The 27968-nt window shown below is 46.0% G+C and overlaps 1 protein-coding gene across 3 annotated transcripts in view; it reads right to left on the minus strand.

Moving 5' to 3' along the window:
- The window catches only part of lrrk2 (leucine-rich repeat kinase 2), a 280959-nt gene that overhangs the window by 201466 nt on the left and 51525 nt on the right, over window positions 1–27968 (minus strand). For all 3 annotated transcript variants that reach the window (XM_072471650.1, XM_072471648.1, XM_072471647.1), the window contains 5 exons: window positions 26727–26815; window positions 18667–18801; window positions 7134–7268; window positions 6664–6795; window positions 6428–6547 (listed from right to left, as the gene is read on the minus strand). In XM_072471650.1, the coding sequence (XP_072327751.1) occupies window positions 6428–6547; window positions 6664–6795; window positions 7134–7268; window positions 18667–18801; window positions 26727–26815 (611 nt within the window). The remainder of the gene's footprint in view (window positions 1–6427; window positions 6548–6663; window positions 6796–7133; window positions 7269–18666; window positions 18802–26726; window positions 26816–27968) is intronic.

A 27968-nucleotide genomic window follows, 5' to 3' on the forward strand; every position in this document is an offset into this window, starting at 1 on the left:
TGATTTTTTTACGAGATGGCGCATATTCGTTGTATGAGAAGCCAGGTTGGGAATGAACTTCCCAAGGAAGTTGACCATGCCCAAGAATCTTAGGACAGCCTTCTTGTCAGCCGGCCGTGGCATGGCTGTGATGGCGCTAACTTTGTCTGCATCGGGACGGACCCCTGATCGTGAGATGTGGTCCCCGAGGAATTTCAGCTCAGTCTGGCCGAAGGCACATTTGGCGCGGTTGAGACGCAGGCCATTTTGTCGTATGCGGGTGAAGACGCGTCGTAGACGATGCATGTGTTCCTGCGGAGTGGTGGACCAAATGATGATATCGTCCACATATACACGTACCCCTTCGATGCCTTCCATCATCTGCTCCATAATGCGGTGGAAAACTTCAGATGCTGAAATGATGCCGAATGGCATCCGGTTGTAGCAGAATCTGCCAAAAAGGATGTTGAACGTGCATAGCCTTCGGCTGGCCGGGTCCAATTGGATCTGCCAAAATCCTTTGGACGCATCCAATTTGGTAAATATTTTGGCTTGCGCCATCTCGCTGGTGAGTTCCTCTCGTTTCGGGATGGGATAGTGTTCCCGCATGATGTTGTTATTCAGATCTTTAGGATCTATACATATGCGGAGCTCGCCAGAGGGCTTCTTTACACAGACCATGGAGTTGACCCATGGCGTGGGCTCCGTGACCCTGGATAGGACCCCTTGGTCCTGAAGAGCCTGCAGCTGCAACTTGAGGCGGTCTTTGAGTGGCGCAGGAACCCTGCGAGGTGGGTGAACGACAGGGATGGAGTCGAATCTTGTACGTGTATGGCAATGTCCCCATGCCTTCAAAACCATCCTGGTTGTGAGCAAGGAGGGAATGGAGATTTGCGTGGAACTCAGCATCTGGGAAGTCGGATATCTCATCTGGAGAGAGAGACATAATGTGCTGTACCAGGTGAAGGACCTTACACGCCTGTGCGCCCAGTAACGAGTCTTTTGATGAGCCGACAACTTCGAAGGGGAGTGTGGCCGTGTGCGTCTTGTGAGTTATCTGTAGCTGGCAAGATCCTATGGACGGGATGACGTTCCCGTTATAATCAACCATCTTGAGCCGGGATGGCGTGATGGGTGGTTTGACCTTCATGGCCTGGATTTCAGAATATGCAATCAGGTTGGCGGATGCGCCGGTGTCCAGACGGAAGGTGACGCGCGATCGGTTGACCGTCAGGGTGGCACACCACTCATCGGCTGGATTGATGGCATTGACCTTGTTGACATCGATGACGGAAACCCGGAAGGCATCCTGGTCATCTGCATCACTTAACTGGAAGCCTTGATGCGTGGGCTGGACGGTCCTGACGTGTCTGCGAGATTGTCGGGGATGTGCAGGATCCATGGGTTGAGCCGCACGACAGTGGGCAGCATAGTGGCCCATCGTGCCACATCTGAGGCACTGTCGGTTTTTAGCAGGACATTGCCCTTTTAAGTGTACAGCTCCACAATTGCCGCACGTCATGATCGTTGCGCCACTGCGCATGCGCAGTGCGATCTTGCGTTGGGCGCGCCTGCGCAGTGCGTCCCTCGATGTGGCCGTTATTTTTGGCGCGCACCAGCGCGGGAGACCGCGAAAAGCGCGGGAAGCGGCCGCTCTCGTCGGGGCCGCGGGTCGGGAAGTAATCGACGGCCTGGATGCGTTCGGCGTCGTGGGCGGCCTGGCTTGCCGATTCGACGGCAGGGGACCCCCTCCGTGCCAATTCGGTGCCTGAAATCGGGCAAAACGGCTGGTTGCATTCTCATAGAGGACACAGGCTTCCACAGCAGACGCTAAGGTGAGGCCTTTTATTTTAAGAAGCTGCTGGAGGCAACGCCAAAAACAATCTGGTCCCTGATCATGGACTCTGTGGTGCTGCCGTAACCGCAGGACTGCGCTAGAATTCGGAGTTGCGTCAAAAAGGGTTGAAAAAGCTCCTCCTTACCTTGCAGGCGTTGCTGAAAGAGGTATCTTTCAAAACTTTCATTCACTTCAACATTAAAGTGCTGGTCCAGTTTGAGGATGACCGTGTCATACTTGGATTGGTTTTCCCCTTCTTCGAACACCAGTGAGTTGAAGACGTCGAGGGCGTGCTGCCCTGCATAGAAGAGGAGCAGTGCAATCTTCGTTTCATCCGAGGCACTCTGTTTCTCGTTGGCTTGGATGTACAGGTCAAATCGCTGCCTGAAGAGCTTCCAATTGGTATCAAGGTTCCCCGCGACTTGCAACGGCTGCGGTTTGTCAGTGCGGTCCATGTCCAGAATGGCAGGTTAGTCGGCAGGTATCGATCCACTCCTGTACCATGTGGTGTTGGGCGTTCTGACACACAGATTAGCCAACACAGTTGTATATGGTACAACGCTATTTTATTTAAACTTTCTATGTACAGTTTTGTCTTGATACTCTGCACGTGGGGATTCCCTGTTTGTGATGTTAAAACAGGTCGTGTCCGTGTCCTTGTCCCCAGACCTACTGTCCACCAGGTGTCGTGTTCGTGTTTTTATATGGTTCCTGTCTTTGTGTGTGATTGGTTGTGGTGTTGTGTATTCTGATTAGTCTGTTGGTGTGTCCATCATGATGTGTGTGTTTGAATATCATGACAGCAAGTTTCCGAGATCTTCCCCACTACCCCCCCCCCCCCCCCCCCCCCTCGAGAGCACCCTGTCCTGTACTGTGTGTGGCAGTAGCCGCAGGAATTCCACCACCTGCCGTCTGGCAAACGCCCTTACCTGTAAGTACCTGAAGGTGTTCCCCAGGGGAGCCCGTACTTCTCCTCCAGCTCACCCAAGCTCGCGAACTTCCCGTTCACAAACAGGTCCCCCAACTTTTGTATCCCTGCCCTGTGCCACTCCGAAAACCCTCCAACTGTTCTTCCTGGGGCGAACCGGTGGTTCCCCCGTAATGGGGTCCACGCCGAGGCCCCAACTTCCCCCCTATGCCGCCTCCACTGCCCCCAAATTTTGAGGGCCGCCACCACCACCGGGTTCGTGGTATACCTCCTTGGAGGGAGCGGCAGCGGCGCCGTTGCCTGCGCCCCCAGACTCGTACCCACACAGGACGCCGTCTCCAGCCTCTTCCATGCAGCCCCCTCCCCCTCCATCACCCACTCGCGCACCATCGTCGCATTGGCGCCCCAGTAGTATCCACAGAGGTTGGGCAGCGCCAGTCCCCCCCTATCTCTACTCCGCTCCAGGAACACCCTTCTCACCCTCGGAGTCCCTCGCGCCCACACAAACCCCATTATACTCCTGTTAACCCGCCTCAAAAAAGCCTTTGGGATAAACACGGGGAGGCACTGGAACAAGAACAAAAACCTTGGGAGCACCGTCATTTTGATTGACTGCACCCGACCCGCCAAGGACAGCCGCAATGCGTCCCACCTCTTGAACTCCTCCTCCATTTGCTCCACCAGCCTTGTAAAATTAAGCCTATGCAGGGCCCCCCAGCTCCTGGCCACCTGGACTCCCAGATACCTGAAGCTCCTCTCCGCCTTTTTTAGTGGGAGCTCGCCAATCCCCCTCTCCTGGTCCCCTGGATGAACTACGAACAGCTCGCTCTTCCCCATGTTGAGCTTCCCCGAAAAGTCCCCAAATTCCCTAAGAATCCTCATTACCTCCGGCATTCCTCTCACTGGGTCCGCCACATACAGCAGCAGGTCGTCCGCATAAAGTGACACCCTATGCTCCTCCCCACCACGCACCAGCCCCCTCCAGTTCCTTGACTCCCTCAGTGCCATAGCCAGGGGTTCAATCGCCAGTGCGAAGAGCAGGGGCGAGAAGGGACACCCCTGTCTCGTCCCTCGGTGCAACCGAAAGTATTCGGACCTCCTCCTGTTTGTGGCCACACTCGCCATCGGGACCCCATACAACAGCCTAACCCACCTGACAAACACCTCCCCAAACCCGAACCTCTTCAGCACCTCCCACAGGTATCCGCGCTCTACCCTATCAAAGGCTTTCTCAGCGTCCATTCCCACCACTATCTCCCCCTCCCCCTCCTTCGCCGGCATCATGATAACATTCAAAAGCCTCCGCACATTCGCGTTCAACTGCCTCCCCTTCACAAACCCCGTCTGGTCTTCATGGATGATCTGCAGCACACAATCCTCAATCCTCATGGCTAACACCTTCGCCAGCACCTTGGCATCTACATTTAGCAAGGAAATCGGTCTGTAAGACCCACACTGCAGGGGATCCTTGTCCCACTTCAGGATCAAGGAGATCAGTGCCCGGGACATCGTCAAGGGCAAAGCCCCCCCCTCCCTTGCCTCATTGAAGGTCCTAACTAACAGCGGGCCCAACAGGTCCATATATTTTTTTATAGAATTCGACCGGGAAACCGTCCGGCCCCGGTGCCTTCCCCACCTGCATGCTTCCTATCCCTTTGATCAGCTCCTCCAGCCCAATCGGGGCCCCCAATCCCGCCACCAGTCCCTCTTCCACCTTTGGAAACCTCAATTGGTCCAGGAAGTGGCCCATCCCTCCCTCCTCTCGTGGGGGCTCGGATCGGTACAATTCCTTGTAGAAGTCCTTGAAGACCCCATTGATGCCAGCTCCACTCCGCACCACACTCCCTCCCCTGTCCTTAACTCCCCCGATCACCCTAGCTGCGTCCCGCTTCCGAAGCTGATATGCCAGCATCCGGCTTGCCTTTTCCCCATACTCGTAAATCGCCCTCTGGGCCTTCCTCCACTGCACCTCCGCCTTCCTGGTGGTCACCAGGTCAAATTCGGCCTGGAGGCTACGCCTCTTCCTCAACAATCCTTCCTCGGGCTCCTCCGCATATCTCCTGTCTACCCTCACCATCTCCCCCACCAGCCTGTCCCTCTCCCCCCGCTCCCTCCGCTCCTTGTGGGCCCTAATGGAGATCAGCTCTCCCCTCACCACCGCCTTCAGTGCCTCCCATACCATCCCCACTCGGACCTCCCCGTTGTCATTGGTCTCCAGGTACCTCTCTATACTTCCTCGGACCCGCTCGCTCACCTCCTCATCTGCCAACAGCCCCACATTCAAGCGCCAAGGCGGACGCTGGTCCCTCTCCTCCCCCATCTCCAAGTCCACCCAATGCGGGGCATGGTCCGAAATGGCTATTGCCGAATACTCAGTATCCTCTACTCTCGCTTTCAACGCCCTACTCAAGATGGAAAAGTCAATTCGGGAATAAGCCTTATGGACATGTGAGAAGAATGAAAATTCCCTAGCCCCCGGCCTTGCAAATCTCCAAGGGTCCACCCCTCCCATCTGATCCTTAAAGCCCCTCAGCACTCTAGCCACTGCCGGCTTCCAACTCGTCCTAGACCTGGAGCGATCCAGTGCCGGATCCAGCACCGTGTTAAAGTCTGCCCCCATTATCAGGCCCCCCACTTCCAAGTCTGGGATCCGACCTAACATACGCCGCATAAAACCCGCATCGTCCCAGTTTGGGGCATACACATTGACCAGTACCACCCTCTCTCCCTGCAACTTACCACTTACCATTATGTACCTGCCGCCATTATCTGCCACAATGCTCGACGCCTCAAATGACACCTTCTTTCCTACCAAGATCGCCACCCCTCGATTTTTGGCATCCAGCCCCGAGTGAAACACCTGACCTACCCACCCTTTCCTCAATCTTACCTGGTCTGCCACCTTCAGGTGTGTCTCCTGAAGCATAACCACATCGCCTTGGGCCCCGTCAGGTGCGCGAACACGCGGGCCCGCTTAACCGGCCCATTCAGTCCTCTTACATTCCAGGTTATCAGCCGGATCAAGGGGCTACCCACCCCCCCTCCCCCGCCGACTAGCCATGACCCCTCCTCGGCCAGCCACGTGCCCGCACCCCACACCCGGCCCGTTCCCCACAGCGGCATACCCCCATCTCAACCCCCCCCCCCCCCCCCCTCACTCGCTCCAGCTCCTCCTTGACCATAGCAGCAGCAACTCGATTCACCCCCCTCCCCCGGCTAGGACCCATCCTAGCTGATTTACTCCCCCCATTGCACTTCCGCAAGTCAGCTGCCTCCTGCTGACCCCGGCCACTCCCGCCTCTCCTTCGACTCCTCCCATTGTGTGGCACACCCTCCTCTCTCGTCCATAGGCTCTCCCCGTCCCCCTTCTGTTCTAAGCGCGGGAAACAACCCTCGCTTCCCCGCCCCCTCCAGTCTTTAGCGCGGGAAAAAGCCCGCGCTTTCCACCTACCAGGCCCCGCCACCTCTGACACAGCTCCTTTTACAGGCCCGGTCCCCTCACCCCTGGCCCGGGCCTCCCCCTCCCCCGCAGGGCCCCATCTCACCTCCAAGAGCCCCCCCGACCAACCCAACCAAAACAGTGCCCAACCCGCCCCAGCCACCCTCACCGACCCAAAAGAGAAAAAACGATTTCATATCAATCTTTTTTTTGAAGCTTAACCTATTTTTGGAATGTTGCTTACTTAAAAGAGCCAAAGTGCTGAGGGCTGCAGCCTGCACTGTACCATTCTGTGGATATCTTAGAACTGCATTGATGACAACCTTGTGCGCTCCATTCAGTAACAAAATATAGTAAAAGTTATCTGGAAAACAAAAATTAAGTTCCATTTCTTAAAATTTTTCTTCACAATCAAGTACTTTCTAACATGGATAGATTTAACTAAAACTAAAGCAACGTTCATGAAGAAATTAAACATACCAAGTGTAAACCTCTGTAGTAAACAGCAACCAATTTCATGAATTGTCTCATTGTCAGGAAATCTCTTCATTGCACCAGTTACCAGACTGTAACATTTTTCATTTCCAGACATCAGAATTTCTACATTATTTTCTGAAAATAAAAATCTATGGTTAATTTTGCATGTAGGAAAGCTAATTCTCAGTTCCTTCCAATAATTGTTTGAGCATGCATCATTAAGTAACTGGCCACAGATTTGTCAAATGGTCTTGACGTCACACTTCATGCAGTGACATATAATTCAATAAAACTACACCAATTTTTCTCATTTTGCAATTTTTAAGTGTCAATCCCTGGATAACTCAAATTAGCAGCTATTGAAACCATTAAGCAGTTTGAAAATCCATCCCAATAATTACAATTTAAACAATCATTTTGCAAACAATTATATAAATTGTTTGGAAGAGATTTTATTTAGAAAATTAACTTACGTGGACCAGCTAAAGGAAACAGAGCTCTCAGGCCATGGAGTGCCATATCTTCGTGTTCATTAAAGTTTTTTATGGCTTTTAATATGACCCAGTGATCTTTCTCTTCTACAAATTCAATCACCTGCTCATCTGGAACTTAAATCAAAATCAAACATTGAGGATAAGTGATCAAAGCAAATAGGGACCTCAAGCCAGGAAGGAACCTGTAAGAGATGAATGGATTGCACCTCAAAAGGTTGGGTCCAGGAAGTTAAATGGTGTTGCAGTATGAGGGAACCAGGTTGAAGTATTAGAGAGAAGGAACAAAATGTACAGAGGCCTGGGAGAGACAAAGAGCATTAAAATAAGTAGTCCAGAAATAAACGTGATCAGACAAAGGTGAAATGTGAGGGGTTTGTAGTGCACGTGGGTAAATAGTGACGGCATGATAAATGAGGTGATATATCTGTGAATAAGATTGTATGCAGTTATATGTAGGTTTCAACTGTACGGGTGAGGTGTCGAAGGCAGTCGTCTGGGAGGCTCTAAAGGCGGTGGTGAGGGGAGAGGTGATCTCGTTTAAGGCCAGGGTGGACAAGGAGGAAAGGTTGGAGCAGCAGAGGGTAATAGATGAGATGTTGGCGGTAGATAGGAGTTATGCAGAGGATGGGGACCCAGCAAAGCTGGAAAAGTGGAAGGAACTACAGGCGAGCTTTGACCGACTATCTACCAAGAAGGCGGTGCGCTAACTGAGGCAAGCAAGGGGTGCAGTTTACGAACATGGAGATAAGGTCTGTTAGCAGGTCAGCTCCGGAGGGAAGCAGCGGCAAGGGAAATTGTACAGGTGAGGGATAGGGCAGGGAAGTTGGTGGTGGCACCGGATCTGATTAACGAGGTTTTTGAGGAATTTTACAAGAGGCTGTACAGGTCAGAGCCACTCGGGGGAGACCGTGAGATGCAGGAATTTCTAGATGGGTTGGAGTACCCAAGGTTAGGGGCGGGGGACAGGGCTACATTAGAAGGAGCGATAGGGGAGCAGGAGATAAAGGATGCGATTGGGAGGGTGCAGTCGGGGAAGGTCGCAGGGCCGGATGGGTTTCCGGTGGAATATTATAAATAATTCAAGGATAAGCTGGCACCCCTGATGGTGAGGATGTTTGAAGAGGCGTTAGAGAAGTGGGTGCTGCCACAAACCTTGGGGCAGGCATCGATCTCCCTGTTGCTAAAAAAAATAAGGATCCAACGGAGTGTGGGTCACATAGGCCCGTATCGCTTCTGAATGTGGACGCAAAATATTGGCGAAGGTATTGGCGGATAGGCTGGAGGAGTGCCTCCCAAAGGTGATAGGTGAAGATCAGACGGGGTTCGTGAGAGGGAGGCAGCTCTTTTCAAACATTAGAAGGGTATTGAACGTCATTATGGCACCGGCAGAGGGGAAGGAAACAGAGGTGGTTGTTGCATTGGATGCTGAGAAGGCACTCGACCGGGTAGAATGGGGGTACTTGATGGCAGTTCTGGAGCGGTTTGGGATTGGACCAAGATTTGTGAATTGGGTAAAGCTACTACATAAGGAGCCAAGGGCGAGTGTCCGCCAAACAACATCAGCTCGAGATACTTTTCTCTCCACCGTGGGACTAGGATGTCCTATGTCCCCCCTGCTGTTTGCACTCGTGATTGAGCCGTTGGCCATCGCATTAAGAATTTCGGGGGTATGGAAAGGAATAGTGCTGGGGGGATAGAGCATAGAGTGTCCTTATGTGCCGATGACTTGCTATTATACGTGTCGGAACCAAGTGTGTCGATAGGGGGAACATTGGAGCTGCTTCGAGTGTTTGGGTCTTTCTCGGGGTACAAGCTGAATCTAGACAAGAGTGAGCATTTTGTGGGTATCTCGGCCGGGTGTGGGGGCAGGGGTGGGGGGGGGCTGCCATTCCGTAGGGCAGGGACTCACTTTAGGTACCTGGGGGTGCAGGTTGCCCGGGAGTGGGGGAGGCTGCACAGGTACAACATTTCTAGTTTGGTGGGGAGAGTGAAAGTGGATCTGACAAGGTGGGATGGTCTCCCTCTGTCACTGGCGGGTCGGGTACAGGCGGTTAAAATGAACGTGTTGCCAAAATTTCTGTTTATTTTTCAATGCCTGCCGATTTTCCTGCCAAAGGCTTTTTTCAGAGAGATTGAGGGAAGGATTACGTCGTTCATATGGGGAGGGAAGGTGGCCAAAGTTAGAAAGGTGCTGCTACAGAGGGGAAGGCAGGCAGGGGGTTTGGGTCTTCCGAACCTGATGTATTACTACTGGGCAGCAAATGTGGAGAAGGTGCGGAGCTGGGTAAGAGGGTCAGGATGGAGGAGAGTTTGTGCAGGGGGTCAGGATTGAAAGCACTAGCAACAGCTCCGCTCCTGATAGCCCCGGGGAAGTACTCAGGGAGTCCAGTAATAATAGCTTCATTGAAAATTTGGAGGCAGTTTCGCCAACACTTCGGGTTGGGGGCAGGGTCAAGGGAAATGACGATTCGGGGGAACCACAGATTTGAGCCAGGGAGGTGGGATGGAAATTTTCGGAAATGGGAGAAGGGATTAAGACACTAAAAGATTTGTTTCTTAGGGGTCGGTTTGCAGGATTGAAGGAGCTGGAAGCGAAGTATGGGCTGGCGCAGGGGGAAATGTTTAGATCTATGCAGGTTCGAGATTTTGCTAGAAAGGAGATACAGAACTTCCCGGAGGAGCCGGCCTTCACATTGCTGGAGGAGGTGCTGACGACAGGAGGACTGGAGAAGGGGGTTGTGTCAGCGGTCTATGGAGCTATTTTGGAGGAGGCGAAGGCACCACTGGAAGGGATCAAAGCAAAGTGGGAGGAAGAGTTGGGAGAGGATATAGAGGAGGGGTTCTGGTGTGAGGTGCTCCGGAGACTGAATGCCTCCACCTTGTGCGCGAGGTTGGGGCTGATGCAGCTGAAGGTGGTATACAGATTCTTTGAAGGAGTCGAAGATGTGTGTGAACGTTGCCCGGGGGGGCGGGGGGGGGGGGGGGGGGGGGGGGGGGGGCGCTAACCACGTTCCTGGAGGGATAACTGGAAGGAGGTTATTAGGCCCCTGGGAGGCCATATTCGGCGTGTGGAGGCAGATGTTGTAGCCTTCACCTCGTTGATCGCCCAAAGGCGGATCCTGATGGGTTGGAGAGCAGCCTCTCCACCCTGTGCCCTGGCGTGCTGTGGGGTCCTGTTGGAATTCTTGACTCTTGAGGAGGTTCAGTTTGAACTGAGGGGAAGGACAGAGGGGTTCTACAATTCATGGGCATTATTCATTATCATAGATTATCATAGATTAATGTAGAATTTACAGTGCAGAAGGAGGCCATTCAGCCCATCGAGTCTACACCGGCTCTTGGGAAGAGCACCCTACCCAAGGTCAACACCTCCACCCTATCCCCATAACCCAGTAACCCCACCCAACACTAAGGGCAATTTTGGACACCAAGGGCAATTCATCATGGCCAATCCACCTAACATGCACATCTTTGGACTGTGGGAGGAAATCGGAGCACCCGGAGGAAACCCACGCACACACGGGGAGGATGTGCAGACTCCGCACAGACAGTGACCCAAGCCGGAATCGAACCTGGGACTCTGGAGCTGTGAAGCAATTGTGCTATCCACAATGCTACCGTGCTGCCCCGATGCACTTCCAAGAACTGGATAACATCGAACATTAGTTGGGGGGGGTGTGGGTGGGAGGGCTGTGGGGGGAGGGGGTCGATGGGTGTTAATGGGGGCTATGGGGGATTCCTGATTCCTTTTTGTCAGTTGTTTATGTGAACATGTGGGTGAATGTTTTGGGTTTGGTGGGAGGATGGGAACGTTGTTATTGATATGGGGATTGACATATTTGTGACTGATTATTGTTTATTGGTGGTGGTTGTAAATTGGGGAGAAAATGCGAAAAAGGAGAATGAAGAGATTTTTTTTTAAAGATTGTATGCAGTTAGCAATGCGACCTCCAACCAGCTGGTGGCGTCAGAGCTTGGTCACGTGATATGGCAGACTCACCAGTTGGTAGTAAGGCGTACACAAGGACCGTCACACATTGGGTAGTTCCAGAGCAACCTAGTCTGTACAGCAGTCTGTATGTTATCCTTCCACGTGTTAACTAATAAATCATCTTTCTCAGTAAGTCATCAGCAGTTCTGTGAGCATCATTGCAACAGCAAGACGACAGAACAGGACAATAAATTTGGTTGGTAAGTTGCGTGGACAAGTGGCCACCTGACATTCTGGTGTGGTAATAATGGAGCCCTGGCTCAAACAAGGGACAGAATGGGTACTTAATATTCCTGGCTACACTGTATTCAGGAAAGATAGGAAAGGGGCAAAAATAGGGAGGGAATGGCAATATTAATCAATATACTGTTACAACGCCAAAAAAGGATGATGTACTTCAGGGAAGAAATTTAAAACCTGTTTTGTTGGAACTAAGGAACATAAAATGAGCAATTACACTGCAGGATGAAGATTATAAGTCATTAAGAAGTGGGAAGAAGATAGGGAAGCAAAATTTCCAGTAAACTTCAGAAATATGCAAGAACTGTGCTGTAGTCAAAAATGGGGGTATTCGATTATCTCAATATTGATTGGTAAAGAAAATGTGAAAAAGGGCAAGGGCAAAGAGGGGAAGGAATTCCTGACATGCTAGAGAATTTTTTGACCAGTGCATTTCTAGCTGAATAAAGAAGGACATAGTGTAATCCAGCACCTAGTTCTGGGATATGAAGTTGTGCAAGTGAAGCATGTTTCAGTGGGGGAGCATATGGGATATACTGATCACACCATTAGGTTTAGAATAGCTATGGAAAAAGGCACAGAAAATTAAATGCCACAACATTCAATGAAAGGAAAGCTAATTTGGGTGAATCGAAAAAGGGGACCAGCTGAATGAATGAACGTTGGGTTTTTAAAGAGGCAACAGTTTGGGCACAGAACAGGCACATTCACATGAGGGAAAATAAAATACATCCAAAGCTAACACTTCCTCGATGACTGAAGATGCAGAAATCGAAGTGAAGCAGAAGAAGTGAAGTTTTGATAAAGGCGATTTTAACATTCAGTAGGTGACCAATCTGAATATATAAGTATACATATATAAAGGAATAAGAAAGGCAAAATGATTTTATGAGAATAGATTAGTAGGTAACATAAAAAGGTAACCTATAATCTTTTATAAATGCATAAATAATATGTGTGGCTGATGAGGGGTCAAGATAGAAATTTTCTTGTGGAGAGAGAAGACAAGGTTGCAGTACTTTGTAGCTGTCCTCTTTGGTTAACAGCCAATATCAGAACAAAGGAGGAGGAAGAGGGGGGTAGTAGAAAAATTCTATCAGATAAAAATAGATAAACAGGGGGGAATTAAAAGGTTTGCAGTGCTTAAAGTGGGAAAGTCACCCAGTCCAGACGGAATGCCTTTTAGACTGAGGAAAGAATGGGTGGAAATTGGGGAAGCGCTCGCCATAATCTTCCAATCTTTTTTAAATATGGAGTGATGCCACACAACTGGAGCATTGCAAATGTTATATACCTATATCAAAATGAGGTGAAGAACAAAAAGGGCATTTATAGGCAACTGAACCTAATGCAATTGGTCAGGATACTTTTAGAGCCATTAATCCTGTATAATGGCATTTGGAAAAATAGGGGTTCATAAAGGAAAGCCAGCATGGACTTTTAAAGGCAAATCATGTTTGGCTAACGTGGCTGAGATCTTTGATGCAGTAACAGAGAGGGTTGATTAAAGTATGATGATTGAGTTTGTGTAGGCTGACTTTGAAAAGGCATCTGATAATATAACGCACAATAGACTTTCAGCAAAATTGAAGCCAGTAGGTTTAAAGAGGCAGTAGGTGCGCAGATTCAAAATTGCCTATGGGACACAAAGCAGAGAATGGTTTTTTCTCAGACTGAAGCGTGCAGTTGCATCCACCTTGGATTGGTCTTAGGACAACTCTCCTTCTTGGTACTAATTAATGACTTTGATTTGACTATACAAGGCATAATTTCAAAGTTTGCAAATGACAAAAAATTTGAAGATGTTGAAACGATGGAGAGGATAGGAATAGTCTGCAGGAGGTCATAGAAGTGGGAAGACACATGGTAGATGAAATTCTTTTCAGTAGGAAGAATGATTGGAAATATAAAGTAACGAGTGCAATCTTTAATAGGGTGCAAGAACAGAGATATCTGCAGGTATATGTTCACAAGTCTATAAAGATAGTAGGGTCAGTTGAGAAGGTAGTTAAGAAAACAAATCCCTGGCTATATAAACAGAAGCATATCGTGCAAAGGCAAGGAAATTAAGCTGGACCTTAATGTTTTATAAACATTAGTTTGGTCCATCTGAAGTGTTTTGACCATTTTTGGGCAACACACTTTAGGAAGAATGTCAAGAACATAGAGCAGGTGAACAGGAGATTTACTGGAATGATACCAAGGCCAAAAGGCTTCACTTACATGGATAGACTGGAGAAACTGAGATTCTTATCTTTGAAGCAGAGAAGATGAGATTTAAAAGAGATGTTCTGAATCATGAATGGTTTGGATAGTAACTTTTTCCAATGGTACAAGATCAGTGACCAGAAGACATAGATTTAAGCTGGTTGGCAAAATAATCAAAGGTGACAGAGGGGGGAAAAAGTATGCAGTACATTATCATCTGGTGTGCACTGCACTGAAGTAGATTCAATAATATCCTCCAAAACGAAACTGGATAAATGCTTGAAAAGGAAAATTTTCAGGACTGTGGGTAAAGAGTGGGAAAAGTGCTTTCAAAGATCAGCACAGGCTGAATGGGCTGCCTGGTCTCCTTCTGTGCAGTTTCATTCTATGGTTCAATAATTATATGATTGTTGTTAATGAATGCAATGACCTACACAGGGTATGTATTAAATATATTTCTAGCAACAGTGAAAGGTATGTAACTTTCAGTCATTTGCAGAAGGAAGACAAAACAAGCATCTAAACCGTACACGTTCAATTCAATGGAATTGGCATTATCCCATTTATCTAGAATTTTAGGGTAACAGGATTATTTTAGACCTCAAGGGATTGAGTCACTCCAGGCTAAGAGTCCCATACTCAGGGTTATGAGCCATGGTGAACTGCAGAATCAGCAAATTTCCTGTGGGATGGCTGCTGACATGCAGAGGACCCTTCAGGAAGAGAGCTTGCCCTTAAGCAAGCATGAGGAAAGCAACAGGACACCAGCTCATGTGTTAGAGCAGTATTGTAGCACAAGTGATTTACACTGTGGCTTCACAGCGCCAGGGTCCCAGGTTCGATTCCCTTCTGGGTCACTGTCTGTGCGGAGTCTGCACGTACTCCCCGTGTCTATGTGTGTTTCCTCCGGGTGCTCCGGTTTCCTCCCCCAGTCCAAAAACATGCAGGTTGGGTGGATTGGCCATGGTAAATTGCCCTTAGTGACCAAAAAGGTTAGGAAGGGGTTATTGGGTTTCGGGGATAGGGTGGAAGTGAGTGCTTGTGGGTTGGTGCGGACTCGATGGGCCGAATGGCCTCCTTCTGCACTGTATGTTCTATGTTCTTTTCCGTTGCCATATTGCTCATTGAAGTTAAAAATAGGAGGTTCTTGCAAGCAAACGAAGAGGAAAGCACCAGACCACAAGGCCTGAATAAATGAGCAGAGAACCTGCTTTTTGTCATGCCAAAACATTCAGAGGATGCAAAGCGACCAGCAGGAAGAGGTGAAAATACATCAAGGAAAAAACCAATCAATTAAGAGATCAAATGTACCAGCTACGATTCAAAGGCAATAATCAAGAGAAACAATGGCGAGGATGCCAGTTTTGAAAAACTAACCTAACAAGATATTGCATGTCTACACATGCTCATTATAGGAGTGGTACTTATATATTGATTTTTTATCTTCGTTATTCTTTTCACAAATTTCTTCAGGATTTCATACTGAACAGTCAAAATGAAAAAGTATCTACAAGGAGACGTATAATTGATCAACATACATACTTTGCAAAATACCCACAGTTCAAGAATTATAGGCCTTTAGTTTCAACACCTCCCCACAAAAATCCTTTTACTTTAAGTGCTTCTAGAATAGTCGCTTGTTCATACAGAACTTGAGAATCGCTGAAAAATAAAAGACATGTCTAAGCTTTTGTGTCTTGCACTCATCAGGACATTCACAGAAGTACTAAATGATCAACAATATATACTTATCTAGAAGAAAATAATGCTCATTTGTTGGCAAGTGAGAGGCATTGCCATGGAGAATGCACAAGTTAACTACAAGCTTTGTTTGAATTCAAAACCAGTCAGGTTGACTCTGATTGGTCAACTGGGAAATGAACCAGAGCACGGACATTGCCTAGTTTGTACTCTGGAAACAGGTGCAATGTGTGTACATGTTCTTTCTGTCTGCAAAGAATAGGGCTCTGTGTATTAAAATATGTAGCTTCTCGCATGCGCACCACTTTGCGAGCCCAGCTGATCGTGTCATGTGAAAGTACCTTTAAAAATGGGTGTTTTTAAAATACCTGTGGAGGATGTACCTTTAAGAAATGGGTGTTTATCAGTGATGTCAGAGTGTGGGGTGGAGCTGGGCTGTCTGTCTGCTTTTACTTTCGCTTTGGGCTATCTGCTACAGGGTGTGTTTTAGTTTTGTTTTGAGAGCTGGCTAGCTGCAGGGAAAGCAAGCAGCTGTCTGAGGATCTCTGCAATCTAAAGACTGTCTCCAGATCATTTGGGTGATTTCAAAGTGATAACTGCTCTCAGTAGAGAATTTGAATCTGATCTTGGTGTTAAAAAGGGTCTTTTGTCTTATGGATGTTGCAAGGAAAGATTATGGGTTACTTATAAAATATTGTATCTGTGGGGATGATTGGTGTTGATACTTATTCAGATATTTACTGTGGGTTTATAAAGTGATAACTGGTTCTATAAATAAACATTGTTTTAATTTAAAAGTACTTTAGTTTTCTGTTGCATCACATCTGTAAAGTGGGCCCTTGTGCTCACCATAACCACAATCTATTCAAAGTTATGGGTCAGGTGAACTCCATGATACACTTTGGGGTTCTCTAAACTCTGGCCCCTAATAATAGAATTAAATTTATTATCAACTTATTTATTCGAACACTCAGTTTTGTTGAGCAAATGTTGCCCAATTGCAGAATCACACCTAATGTTCACTTTTATTTTTTGCAAGCACAGGCTGGTTGGGTACGATCAGTACATTGCTTGATGTGACGAGCCGAAGGGACATGATGTTTGATACAATTTGCTAGTCTTTAGGGCATACGTGAAATAGCTAGCTTCACCTGTTACTCACCAAGATCGCCACTTTGGTCTGAAAAGTACCGGTCTACCTCAGAACGGTAAAGTATCTCAAAGCTTTGAGCAACAGTTGAAATTGTTTCCTTGTGCTACTATGCAGTCGCAACACGAGTGGTGCCATCAAGCCAAAAAACATTTGAGCTTCCACACAAATGATTAGTGTGATTTATGAATTTCCATGCTTCTGTGAATTTAGATATGCAGGTCACACATCCTAAAAATTGGTAGATCATGGGCAGGATTCTCCGTTCCAGAGTCTAAGTGCTCTTGCAAGAGAATTGGGACTAGTCTCGGCTGGCGCTTGGAGCAGCATCAGGTGCAAGTCATAGTCCTTGACAATGCAAAATTTATGTCTGGCGGAGACATTCAATTCTAATTCCTGTTGGATTCAATTCTAATTCCTGTATCGGGCCGCCATTATGAGCAGGCAGCCCAATAACAGTGTCCAGCAGCAGACGCCCCTTTCCCCACAACATAAATCTTGATTCAACCCCCACCCCTGAAAAGGAGGGCACCCCCAACCCATGATCAAAGAGGAGCATCCTCCTCTTACCATGGGTCATGCTCCCCCCCCCCCCCCCCAACAATGCACATGCACTTGGTTGCCTTGATATGGTCCGGAGTGTCAAACATAGCAAGTGTTTATAAACATTGTGATTTGCATTGAAACAGGGCACTTGAGATTTATTCAAGTCTGAAGGAAAAGTTAAATATACAAACCTCCAGAACTGCAGTTTCTGAACCATAATGCTATCAATCACAGACCACTGAAAGGTACTGATCTGTGAAATTGAATGGGTACATGGCATTTCAAAGGGTGTCAGGGGATTAGAAACCTTTTCAAGTGTTGTGAGCTTTTGAAGAAGCGTCTGAACTTGTAAAAGCTGCTATTTTAAAGGCATTTGTTTGAGGGAGCAGATGTTAGGAAAGAGAAGGTGTTCCTGCATTGATTTTCCACTGAACTACTTGGACTGCTCATCAGCTATCAGGCAGAGCAGTTCAGGCTGAGAAGGCCACTTCAGAGTTTAAAAAGTTAAACCAGGAGGATGCTTTTGAGCAGAGAGCTGCTTGTGGTTATCAGGCCAAGGGTGATCTTCAGGTTGCCCAGTGCTGGAAGGGGCAGACCAAACATGGGACCCACATCCCAGGGGATGGATGGGGAGGGTCCTGGGGTCAACCCTCATCCACGGCCCTCACCACCCAACCCCCAGGACCTTTGTGTAACCCCTCTTCTGCAGCCTGGCAGTGGCTGAGAGGCACATTACCTGTGGAATGACCCCCTTGAACTCCATCAGAGTTCATCAGTGCCAGGGTAATGCTTGGTCATACTTGCACTAAAGCCCGTCTGGTGGATTTCCCACTGGGGGGTTCAGAGCAACACGCGGTGGGGGGAAAATCAAGCTTCCAGACCATTACTTGCACGCAAATGCATGCAGATCCCTATTTTGGGATTGGGATTCCCAATCGCAGCAGTGAGAAATGGAGAATGCCAGCCCTTATCAAATGGATGGTCCTTCGGCTGTTCACAACAAGCAAGGTACTGACTGTATCTGTTGATTTCAAAATTCAAAACACATCATCCAACATTAGCTGCAATTAGACAACATTTGCAGAACAATTCTGATTGTGCTACAAATTACACTGGGAACATCATCATCAGTCGGGCTCGCAGTGTGATACACTTAAGCGTGCAAGAAGCTAAATATATTAGAACACAGAGTCCTATTCATTGCAAATAGAAAGAACATGTACACACGTTACACCTGTTTTAACTGAACAAAATGGGCAACATCTCTGACAATGAGTCATCCAGACACAAAATGTAGCTTGCTTCTTTCTCCACTGATGCTGTCAGACCTGCTGAGGTTGTCCAGTATTTTCTATTTTTCTTTGAGGCAACATCTATGTTCTGGTTCATTCCTCAGGGAAATCGCTTGACCAATCATAATCAACCTGCCTGGTTTGAATTTTTAAAAAGCTTGGAAATTAACTGTCAGTTGTCAGTTAACTGTTGCATTATCTATGACAATGCCTCTACAAATCAAAGTCCACTTGCCAATCAATCAGTACTCTTTTCTCATGAAGTATAAATTGTTGTTCCCTTTACATTTGATAATCTTGTGAATGTTCTGATGAGCGCAAGATAAAAGCTTTGACAATTTTTTCAGTGATACTGCTTCTAGAATATTTATTCCATTGGATTACCTTTTTCTAAAAGTGCGTACAACACTTGACATCCATGTATTTGAACTTCACAGTGGTCAGCAAATGATTTCATTCCATCAAGGACCAAAGAAAACACATCCATGTCTTCATCTCGAAGCAATAATGAAATTTCATCTGCGATGTGATTTCAAAAGCAACATTTTCTTTAAAAAGATGTGTTCACAGAACTTAAAAGACAACATTGCTCCAATGTAAGAAAATGGAAATAACAGAGCTACAAAGGCAAATATTCAATCTTCTTTTGAATCCTTCGAACTAAAAATATTAGGGAGATGGTGATGTCATGGTATTGTCACTGAACAAGTAATCCAGATACCCAGGGTAATGCTCTGCGGTCCCAGGTTCGAACCCCACCATGGCAGATGGTGAAATTTGAATTCAATAAAAATCTGGAATTAAAAGTCTAATGATCATGAAACCATGGCCGATTGTTGTAAAAAAAAACATCTGGTTCACTATTATCCTTCAGGGAAGGAAATCTGCCGTCCTTACCCAGTCTGGCCTACGTGATTCCAGAACCACACAGTGATGCCCCCCCCCCCAACCCCCCACCCCCCCCCTCCAACTGAAATGGCTTAACAAGCCGCTCAGTTCAAGGGCATTAGGGATGGGCAACAAATGCTGACCCAGCCAGCGATGCCCACATCCCAAGAATGAAAAAAAAAACGAAGAATAAGGATTCATTGTGGGGTAAACTTAAGCTAGGCAGAGCATGGTCTTTTTAAAAGCTCCTAACTGGTACATGCACAAATTAATTATGAAAGTCTTCTTCATACATACATTTGTTGTCATTTAGACTGGGTAAAAATGGTTTAACACAAAATTCTGAGTTCTGAAGGAAAGACCCAGCTGAGCTGCTGAATAAACTGTTGCAGATTCCAGCATATTCTGTTATTTCAGATTTCCAGTTTGATTTTTTAACCTTATGCAGTATTTTACATTGTTGACTACAAATAACAAGCGTTGCTCATCCAAATGCCCTGTCCATCACCGTACGCCATTATAAAAAAGAGCTAAAGTAGTTCATGGTTATTTAAATCCCCTACACACAAACAATTAGATTACAAGCTAAACTCACTCTTAACCTTGTATAATGTATTGGAAAAAAAACGTTCCAAATATTTATTGAGGCAAATGATAATTAAAGATTAAAGCTACATCATTGAAGATCGAGAGACCATTGTAACATTTCTTAACAGGGTGCAAAACAGATAATAGACATAAGTAGAGAGAATAATTAATAGCTAGCTTATCAAACATCTGAATTCTTCAAAGGATAAGACTCCTTGTACTTGGGTTTTTCTATTTACAATAATGTATTTTAAAACGTATCCACAATAAGAACAGCACTTTTATTGGTTCTGATTTTGTATTGGTGGGGTTTAAATCTACCAACATGCTCAGAAACTTGATGTATGATGAAAGATTAATAACCAGTACATAATTACAAGTTTAATGAATGAATCTGAAATTGCTAACCAGGCAGTCATGGTTCAGTAGGCTTACCAGTCAGGCTTATGATTTGTCAAAGCATCACTTACTTTGAATTTTGCTGACTACAATTGTCCTGGTCTATTAGATTGTGCAATCAGCATTTTAATTCTTATTTAGCATGATGAACAACATCGCACAAACTCAGAAAGGTTCTGAAATTTAGGCGGTATGTCAATTGAAATTTAATATTATGATCAACGGTTTTTATTAGGTAATGAGTATCAAGGGCTATGGGGCAAAATCAGGTAACTAGATTGAGATTCAAATCACCCACAATCTACTTGAATGACACAACAGTTTTGAGGGGCTGAACTGCCTATTCCTATGAATTGCCATAGGTTTTGCCAATTAAGATTGAATTCATGAGATGACACGATTGCAGTTAAAACAGAAGGATATTATAAGGGAATTAAACAGATCTGATCGAAAGCTGTTTGATCTGAGGCTAATGTTACAACCAGGTAAGCAGAGATGAACTGTCTCCCCTCTATTCACCCTCTTCAGTTGATCATAACAAAGGTTTAAGTTTCTTTTTCACAAGCACATGCCTTTTCCAAATCAGATTATATTTAACTATTTATTGAAGAGTCAATCAAACATGGTTTATTCGAGTCACAGAAAGAGCCAAGTTGTTAAGCACTAACCCGAGTAAACTAACACACATATACAAGTAATAAAAATAAGGGGAAGTTCGGGTCCAATATAAAAGGTAAAAGAATAATATGGTAAAATGTCATTTGATTGTCCTTGAGGTGTAGATTTCAAATGCTGCAGCCAATTTAGGATAGCTGGTTTCTTGGATGCGGTCAGATACAGAACATTTTGCAATTATTACAAGATCCTAGTTTGTTGGTCGGTTTATTGTATAATTGGCTTCTCTAACTGGGCACACACTTATTCCAAAGAGAGAAAGCAACCTTCAGCTTATTTCCTTTGTTTTACATGCAATCTCAAATGACTGGGCAGCCTTTCTTTGAAATACGTCACCCATTGTGTATTTCCAAGAGGTTTTGGGTGCGAGTGTCTGATGCAACAATTGTTTAAAAATACAAAGTACTGGATAATGAATGTGTCTTCCTTAAACAGGTCTGAGTTTCAATGGGTGTCTAGATCATAGGAAAGTGTATTTTTCTCTTCATGCTCTCAAGGGTGACTTATTTGCTTTTCACCTTCACCTTGGCCAGGCATTTTTAAGCAATTTGTTTTGTCTCAGTTCAAATTGCAAAATGTTCAGTGAATTGAAAGTTGGAAATGATATTTTCAAAAAGATAAAGGGGCATAGTTTCATGACACCCCCGTATTATCAAAGAACAAAATGAAATTCACCTCACCAACATATCATAGAATATCATCTTCCTCGCATTCATCCTCACTGTTCCTCTTGTCCTTCCGTTCTGTTGTTATTGGACAGACCATTACCAGTTTTTCCCCTTCTTGGTTGTGATATTCTTTTATCACGTTGACATGATACAGCTTTAGCTTTTTCCTGCAGTCTGTGGTGTAGACGTTTTACCTCCCCAGGTTTCCTTGCTACTCTGGACGGGCCACAGAACTAGGGTTTACCCAACACTGGTAGGATTACGAGCATGTAGTCACCTGGCTGAAAGGTTCAAGCCCAGGCATGTTCATCTGCCTGTTTTTTGTTTGAAGCTGTGTGGGAGATGAAATCTACTCAAACCACATCACAGGCTCTTGAAGTCGCTCACGGAACACAGTTACGCAATCTTACATGGAGATACAATCTTCTCATCTAAAAAAAACTCTTTGCATAGTTTCACAGGACCTCACACTTAGTATACATCAACCAATTCAAATGGAATAAAACCGATGAACTCATTGGGCGAGTCTCTGATAGCGAACAGAAGAAAACCTAATCCTTTATATCCCAGTCAAGTGGATTCTCGTGGCAATATGTACTGACTATGGTTTTTAGGGTTGGATGTTACTGCTCTAGAGCCTCCTCTGACTGCGGTGATACATTGAGGACTTCAGCTGGATTACATCCACGTTACCCATGACTTTCCGGAATATTCAGGACATAGAATTTGAACCCTGATCTGATTGGATATCAGTGGGCAGTCCATATCAAGCAAAGAATTGTGTTAATTCTCTCACCACTATTTTGACACATATGATTCTCAGGGGAATGGCCTCTGGGAAACAGGTAGCCACATGCCTGGTGGTATGGATATAGCCCCCTTTTGCTTTAAGCAAAAACCCACACAATCCACGACCAGCTATTGAACTTTGACAAAGGGTCATCTGGACTCGAAAAGTTAGCTCTTTTCTCTACCCACAGATGCTGCCAGACCTGCTGAGATTTTCCAGCATTTTCTCTTTGGTTTCAAATTCCAGCATCCGCAGTAATTTGCTTTTATATGGGAATCATGAGTGCAAGGCTGGGGTTTTCCCAGACGCTGCCTGATGTGGCAGGTTCTGCAAATCCTCACTACATCCTTGTGGAGGTCGAACCTGCAAAAAAGCTGCCTGTCCAGGCTTGGAGTTTTGTATACCAACATGCCCAGCCATTGGGATTTCACGTGCTATCCTCAATATTTCCCCACGGTCCCTCGGTGGCAGCATTACCTAATAGATCACTGCCCATTCTCCACCTGCAAGTCTGTGAGGGGGTCTCCATTTCATCATCAGCACCTCATTTTAATGTAAGAGCTTTCAGGGATTGCCACTGCCTCAAATTGGGTAGCCTTAGCTAGCTTTTAGCGAACGACACAACGGGTCAGCTTACTGACCTGCACCAAGGAAGGCCTACCAATTGCTTGGGGTCCTCTACCCTCCGGCAAAAGGTCTCAGATAATAAAACAGTCAAGATGATCAGGGACTATCTGGCTGCAATACTTCCTCGGCCTCCAGTGGCAGAGTTTGCTTGGTCATAGACCAGGTTACTACACGGTGAAGGAACATGCCAGGCAGCTGCTCGGTCTCCCTGAGAGTAGTAGAGTTTGGGTGGCCACTGTGTTCTTCAGTGTCACTATATGTTTGCTGTCTTCATCTGGGGGGAAATGTGGCCACTCTTCCCTTCGATGCAACACCCTGGAACGCTCAAATTAAAAAGAAAATTCACCTGCACTCAACATACTGCGTCTGCAGGGATTTGTTGCTGCATTCGGACCCATACCCTTGCCTGATATGCTCGTTGTCTGACTCCCATTTTCTGCATGGGGATTGTGTGCCCCAACATATCCCACGGCATTTTCCTGTAACCTCCAGTATTCAGCATGGAGGTCCCCTGCCTTGCGACAATTAAAACAGGTTTTTTTGGCCTTATCCTCTTCTCAACATCATCCTTTTTAGCCTGAAGGTGGCTCACTGCCTTTCCCGCTGTTCCTTCTCTCATATGAGGGCCAGTATCTTATCACTCTCCCATCTTCTATCCTTTTTGGGTTGGTTGGGGGTGACTAGGGAAGGTTGTCTTTTGAATGAAAGTTTGTGACAAGTCCATTGTCTTCAGCCAGGACTGCTGCATTTCTGGCCCCTGTTACGCTGTTCTTCCATGCGAGTTCTTTTCAGGAAGGATATGGAGGTTTTGAACTCCTTGAGGATCATTTCACAAAGATTTTCGTAGTTGGCCTAAATTCTAAGCGCCTGTACACATCGGTCAAAAGTGAGCTGCTAAAGCCATTCAAATTTCAAATGCATCTGGTCTACCTGAAGATGTGAAAATTCTGCTGGTATGCCTCCCACACTAACTGGTGCGCATTTAAAATAGCTCTTTTTGCTGTCTCATAGCTTATTGCACTTTTCATCAAGCAAGGGAAAATAAATCTCATTAGCTTTTCCTGTCAGCTTACTCTGCAATCGCAGGGACCAATATTGGGCTAGTCGCTTTAACGATGGTGCTAACCTTTGGAAAGAGACAAAGAAGGCATCCACCTTTTCTTCATCACACTTTGAGATTTAAATGGGCAAACCTGAATACTTCAGCCATTAAGTCTGAGCTAGGGGTGTCCTCCATGGGTACAGTGCCCTTCTTAGCTTGAGTTGTTTAAGTTTAAAATCCCTTTCCTCTTTCCTGGAATTCTTTCCCCTCCTTCTGTTCCAATTCCATTGATCCAAACTCAATTTCCTTATGGCTTATTTCTCTGTTTTACTGCCTCAGTTTCCACCGCTGGATGTTTGTTTAACTTTCAGGCAGAACTCTACCTCCAAGTTCACCGCCACATCTTTTAATTCTTCCAAGGACAGTGCCTTTAGCTTCTCGCCAGTTATCTCATCCTGTTCTATGACAGCATTGACATGGAATGCTTTTCAGTATACAGACCCAAGAAAACTTTTTGCAGCTTTAAATTGCTTTTGAAGGAACAATTTACTTTCACACTGCAATTCTTTAGTCAGTCTGTGGGAACAATTCCAGGTAAACCCCCAGTTGTCACAACCAGGTGAGAAAGAGTGAACTGGCTCGCCTCTATTCAACTCCCTTTGTTGGTCACAACAAAAGGTTTGAAGTATTTCCTTCACTGGCAAATCAGAATAGATTTCACTACTTCACTTGTGAGTAATAAGGGGCGAAATTCTCCCCCAACGGCGCGATGTCCGCCGACTGGCGCCAAAGACGGCGCCAATCAGACGGGCATCGCGCCGGCCCAAAGGTGCGGAATGCTCCGCATCTTTGGCGGCCTAGCCCCAACATTGAGGGGCTAGGCCGGCGCCGGAGGGATTTCCGCCCCGCTAGCTGGCGGAAACGGCGTTTGTTGCCCCATCAGCTGGCGCGGAAATGCGGCGCATGCGCGGGAGCGTCAGCGGCCCCCCCCCCCAGGACCCCGGAGCCCGCCCACGCCGCCTGGTCCCGCCGGTAAATGCCAGGTTTGATTTACGCCGGCGGGACAGGCAATTTCTGGGCCGGACTTCGGCCCAACTGGGCCGGAGAATCAAGCGGGGGGTCCCGCCTACCGGCGCGGCCCGATTCCCGCCCCCGCCCAATCTCCGGTACCGGAGACTACGGCGGGGGCGGGATTCACGGCGGCCTACGGCCATTCTCCGACCCGGCGGGGGGGTCGGAGAATGACACCCAAGGAATCAACCAAATAAGGTTTGCTTGAGTCAAAAAAAGAGCAAATTAATTAACAAATAAACCACAGAAAAGTAAAAACAAATGCATGCAATCATTCGGACCCACATGCATACATGTATCGGAAATATGGGGGGACCAGACAACACACTTATTCCACAAGAGAGAGCATAGAAAGCAGCCTTCAACCTGTTTCTTCTGCTGCAGACTTTCTTGATACCGGCTGTGTCACTTCCAAATCGCAAGTGGCTGGACAGCCTTGCCTTGAAACATTTCACCCATTGTTTATTTGCGAAAGGTTTTGAGTGGGTCTGTGGCAGCCTTTGTTACAATAACTTTGCATTTTTAATGTCTCTTCCTTGGAGAGTAGGGTTTCGATAGGTGTCTGGATTATACAAAATCTCTCTCGCTTCACATTCCCCCAAAGATTACTTGTTTGTTTCTCACCTCCACCTTGGAATGTGGTCTTGCATGTTTAAACAGTTTGCTGTGTCTCAGTTCAAATTACAAAATATCCATACTTTGAAAAATCATACTTTCAAAACGAGGCATAGCCTTGTGACACTTAATCATTGGCGTGTATTAGAGAGCATGGATTTTCTCCTCACAGACGAATCAATAGGTTTAATTTAGAAGCAATTCTAATGTATAACCACAGGCATCATATAACCAGTTCTTAAAGAAAGCTGCAAACTATTTAATAGTCCCTCTAACATTCAGACTCAAATCAAGTAAAATTTGCAAATTATACAATGCATGTCCATCCAACTGCCTAACAACTACCTACAATTTCAGTGTTAATGTAATAACAATAATAATAATCTTTATTGTCACAATTAGGCTTACATTAACACTGCAATCAAGTTACTGTGAAAAAACCTGAGTCGCCACATTCCGGCGCCTGTTCGGGTACAGAGGAGAATTCAGAATGTCCAAATTACCTAACTATTAGTGCCAAGGACATAGAAATACAAAAAAAGGTGGATTGTTAAATCATAATTCCCCCAATATTTGACTCAATGAATATATATTTTTTGTAATCCTTGCCTTCCATTTTCCCATCCCTTTCCTATTCCTCTGCTCGCAAGTGGAGTGGTGCCAAAGAAATCTATTGGGAAAAGTCACCAATATTACAGGGTCTAGGGGCTGTTAGGTTTGAGTTGTTGAATGAAAGTACAACTATTTCACACTTATCTTCTGTGTTGGGCATTGCTTTTTAAAATTTATTCATAGGATATGGGTGTCGCTGGATAGGCCTGCATTCATTGCCCATTTACAATTTCCCTTGAGAAGGGCAGCTTGCTTACAATCTAAGCCTACTTGTGACATGAATAAAAATTATTATTTTTAAAATCCTCTATTTTCCTGCAACAATTACTATCCTAATTAGAAGAGAATTATATTGATATAAAAACAAGTAAAACAAGTAAATCAAAGTCAGAAAATATACAGAGAGAAAAGATACATTGTTAACAATGTTAAGGATTTATTTTTCAGAATTTAACTGGTATTACTATACCTGACTGAACAAGGAGTGTTAACACCTTAAGGCCATTCAGCAGTATGGTCGGGTGAAAATTGTAAGATTTCAACAATTTCAGGATCTGTCTAAAATATGAATGAGGGAGAGAGAAAAAGATAAGTCAAATATTGCAATAAAACATTTTTAAAATGCAAAATCAATACAAAATCATATTTGATGCTACTGTTTTTTTAAAAATTGCTACCAGAGATCCCTCCCACCTGATAGTACTGTATAAGGCAATGCTTTTAACAAAGTCATACAAATATCCAAAGGTCTGTGTTGTGTTAGCTAATTTCAGTCAAGTACACTCACTCAGGACGGAAAATTTTAAAATGTCAGTCAAGCTGAAAACAAGAACAATCTTCAGGGTACCAAGACACTTGACCAAGTTACTTCTGTGACGGTAAATGAAACAAATCAATAATTTGTCTCCATTTGACCAGTTTTTGTTATTCCATTCAAATTTCACAGACAGAAATCAGGCTTAGCTCTAATGTGCTCTTCAGAAAAATTGTGTGCTGACACTCATTATCCTTGTTCATATGGGGATAATAGTCATATTGGAGAGCCATTGGAGACCTGCCAAACCAAAACACATCAAGACACAACGTATTCAGGGATGCAAAGAACCGTGGTGAGAAAGTTAATAAAGTATGTGAAATAGTTTTAAGCAAGTATTCATGATTATGAGCCACATAAAAACAGCTCAATATGCATCTTTGAATTGCAATCGTATTTGTTTAATGAAAAAAGGTAGAAAGCTGTTCATTACATATAGTAAGAAATTTTACAACACCAGGTCAAAGTCCAACGGGTTTGATTGGGATCACAAGCTTTCGGAGCACAGTTCCTTCATCAGGTGAGTGATGTCAGTGTCTATATGTGCGATCCTCTTGGAGATATTCTCCACTTTGAGCCGGCAGTTTGCATCTCCATTTCATGGCTACCATCGACACTGCAAACTGCCGGCTCAAAGTGGAGAGTATCGCCAAGAAGATCGCGCATATAGGGCGAAATTCTCCCCCAACGGCGGGATGCCCGCCGACTGGCGCCAAAGCCGGCGCAAATCAGACGGGCATCGCGCCGGCAAAAAGGTGCGGAAGTCTCCGCATCTTTGGCGGCCTAGCCCCAACATTGAGGGGCTAGGCCGACGCCGGAGGGATTTCCGCCCCGCCAGCTGGCGGAAATGGCGTTTGTTGCCCCGCCAGCTGGCGCGGAAATGCGGCGCATGCGCGG

Source organism: Scyliorhinus torazame, chromosome 13 (genome assembly GCF_047496885.1).
Source record: "Scyliorhinus torazame isolate Kashiwa2021f chromosome 13, sScyTor2.1, whole genome shotgun sequence".
In the NCBI taxonomy this organism is placed as follows: domain Eukaryota; kingdom Metazoa; phylum Chordata; class Chondrichthyes; order Carcharhiniformes; family Scyliorhinidae; genus Scyliorhinus; species Scyliorhinus torazame.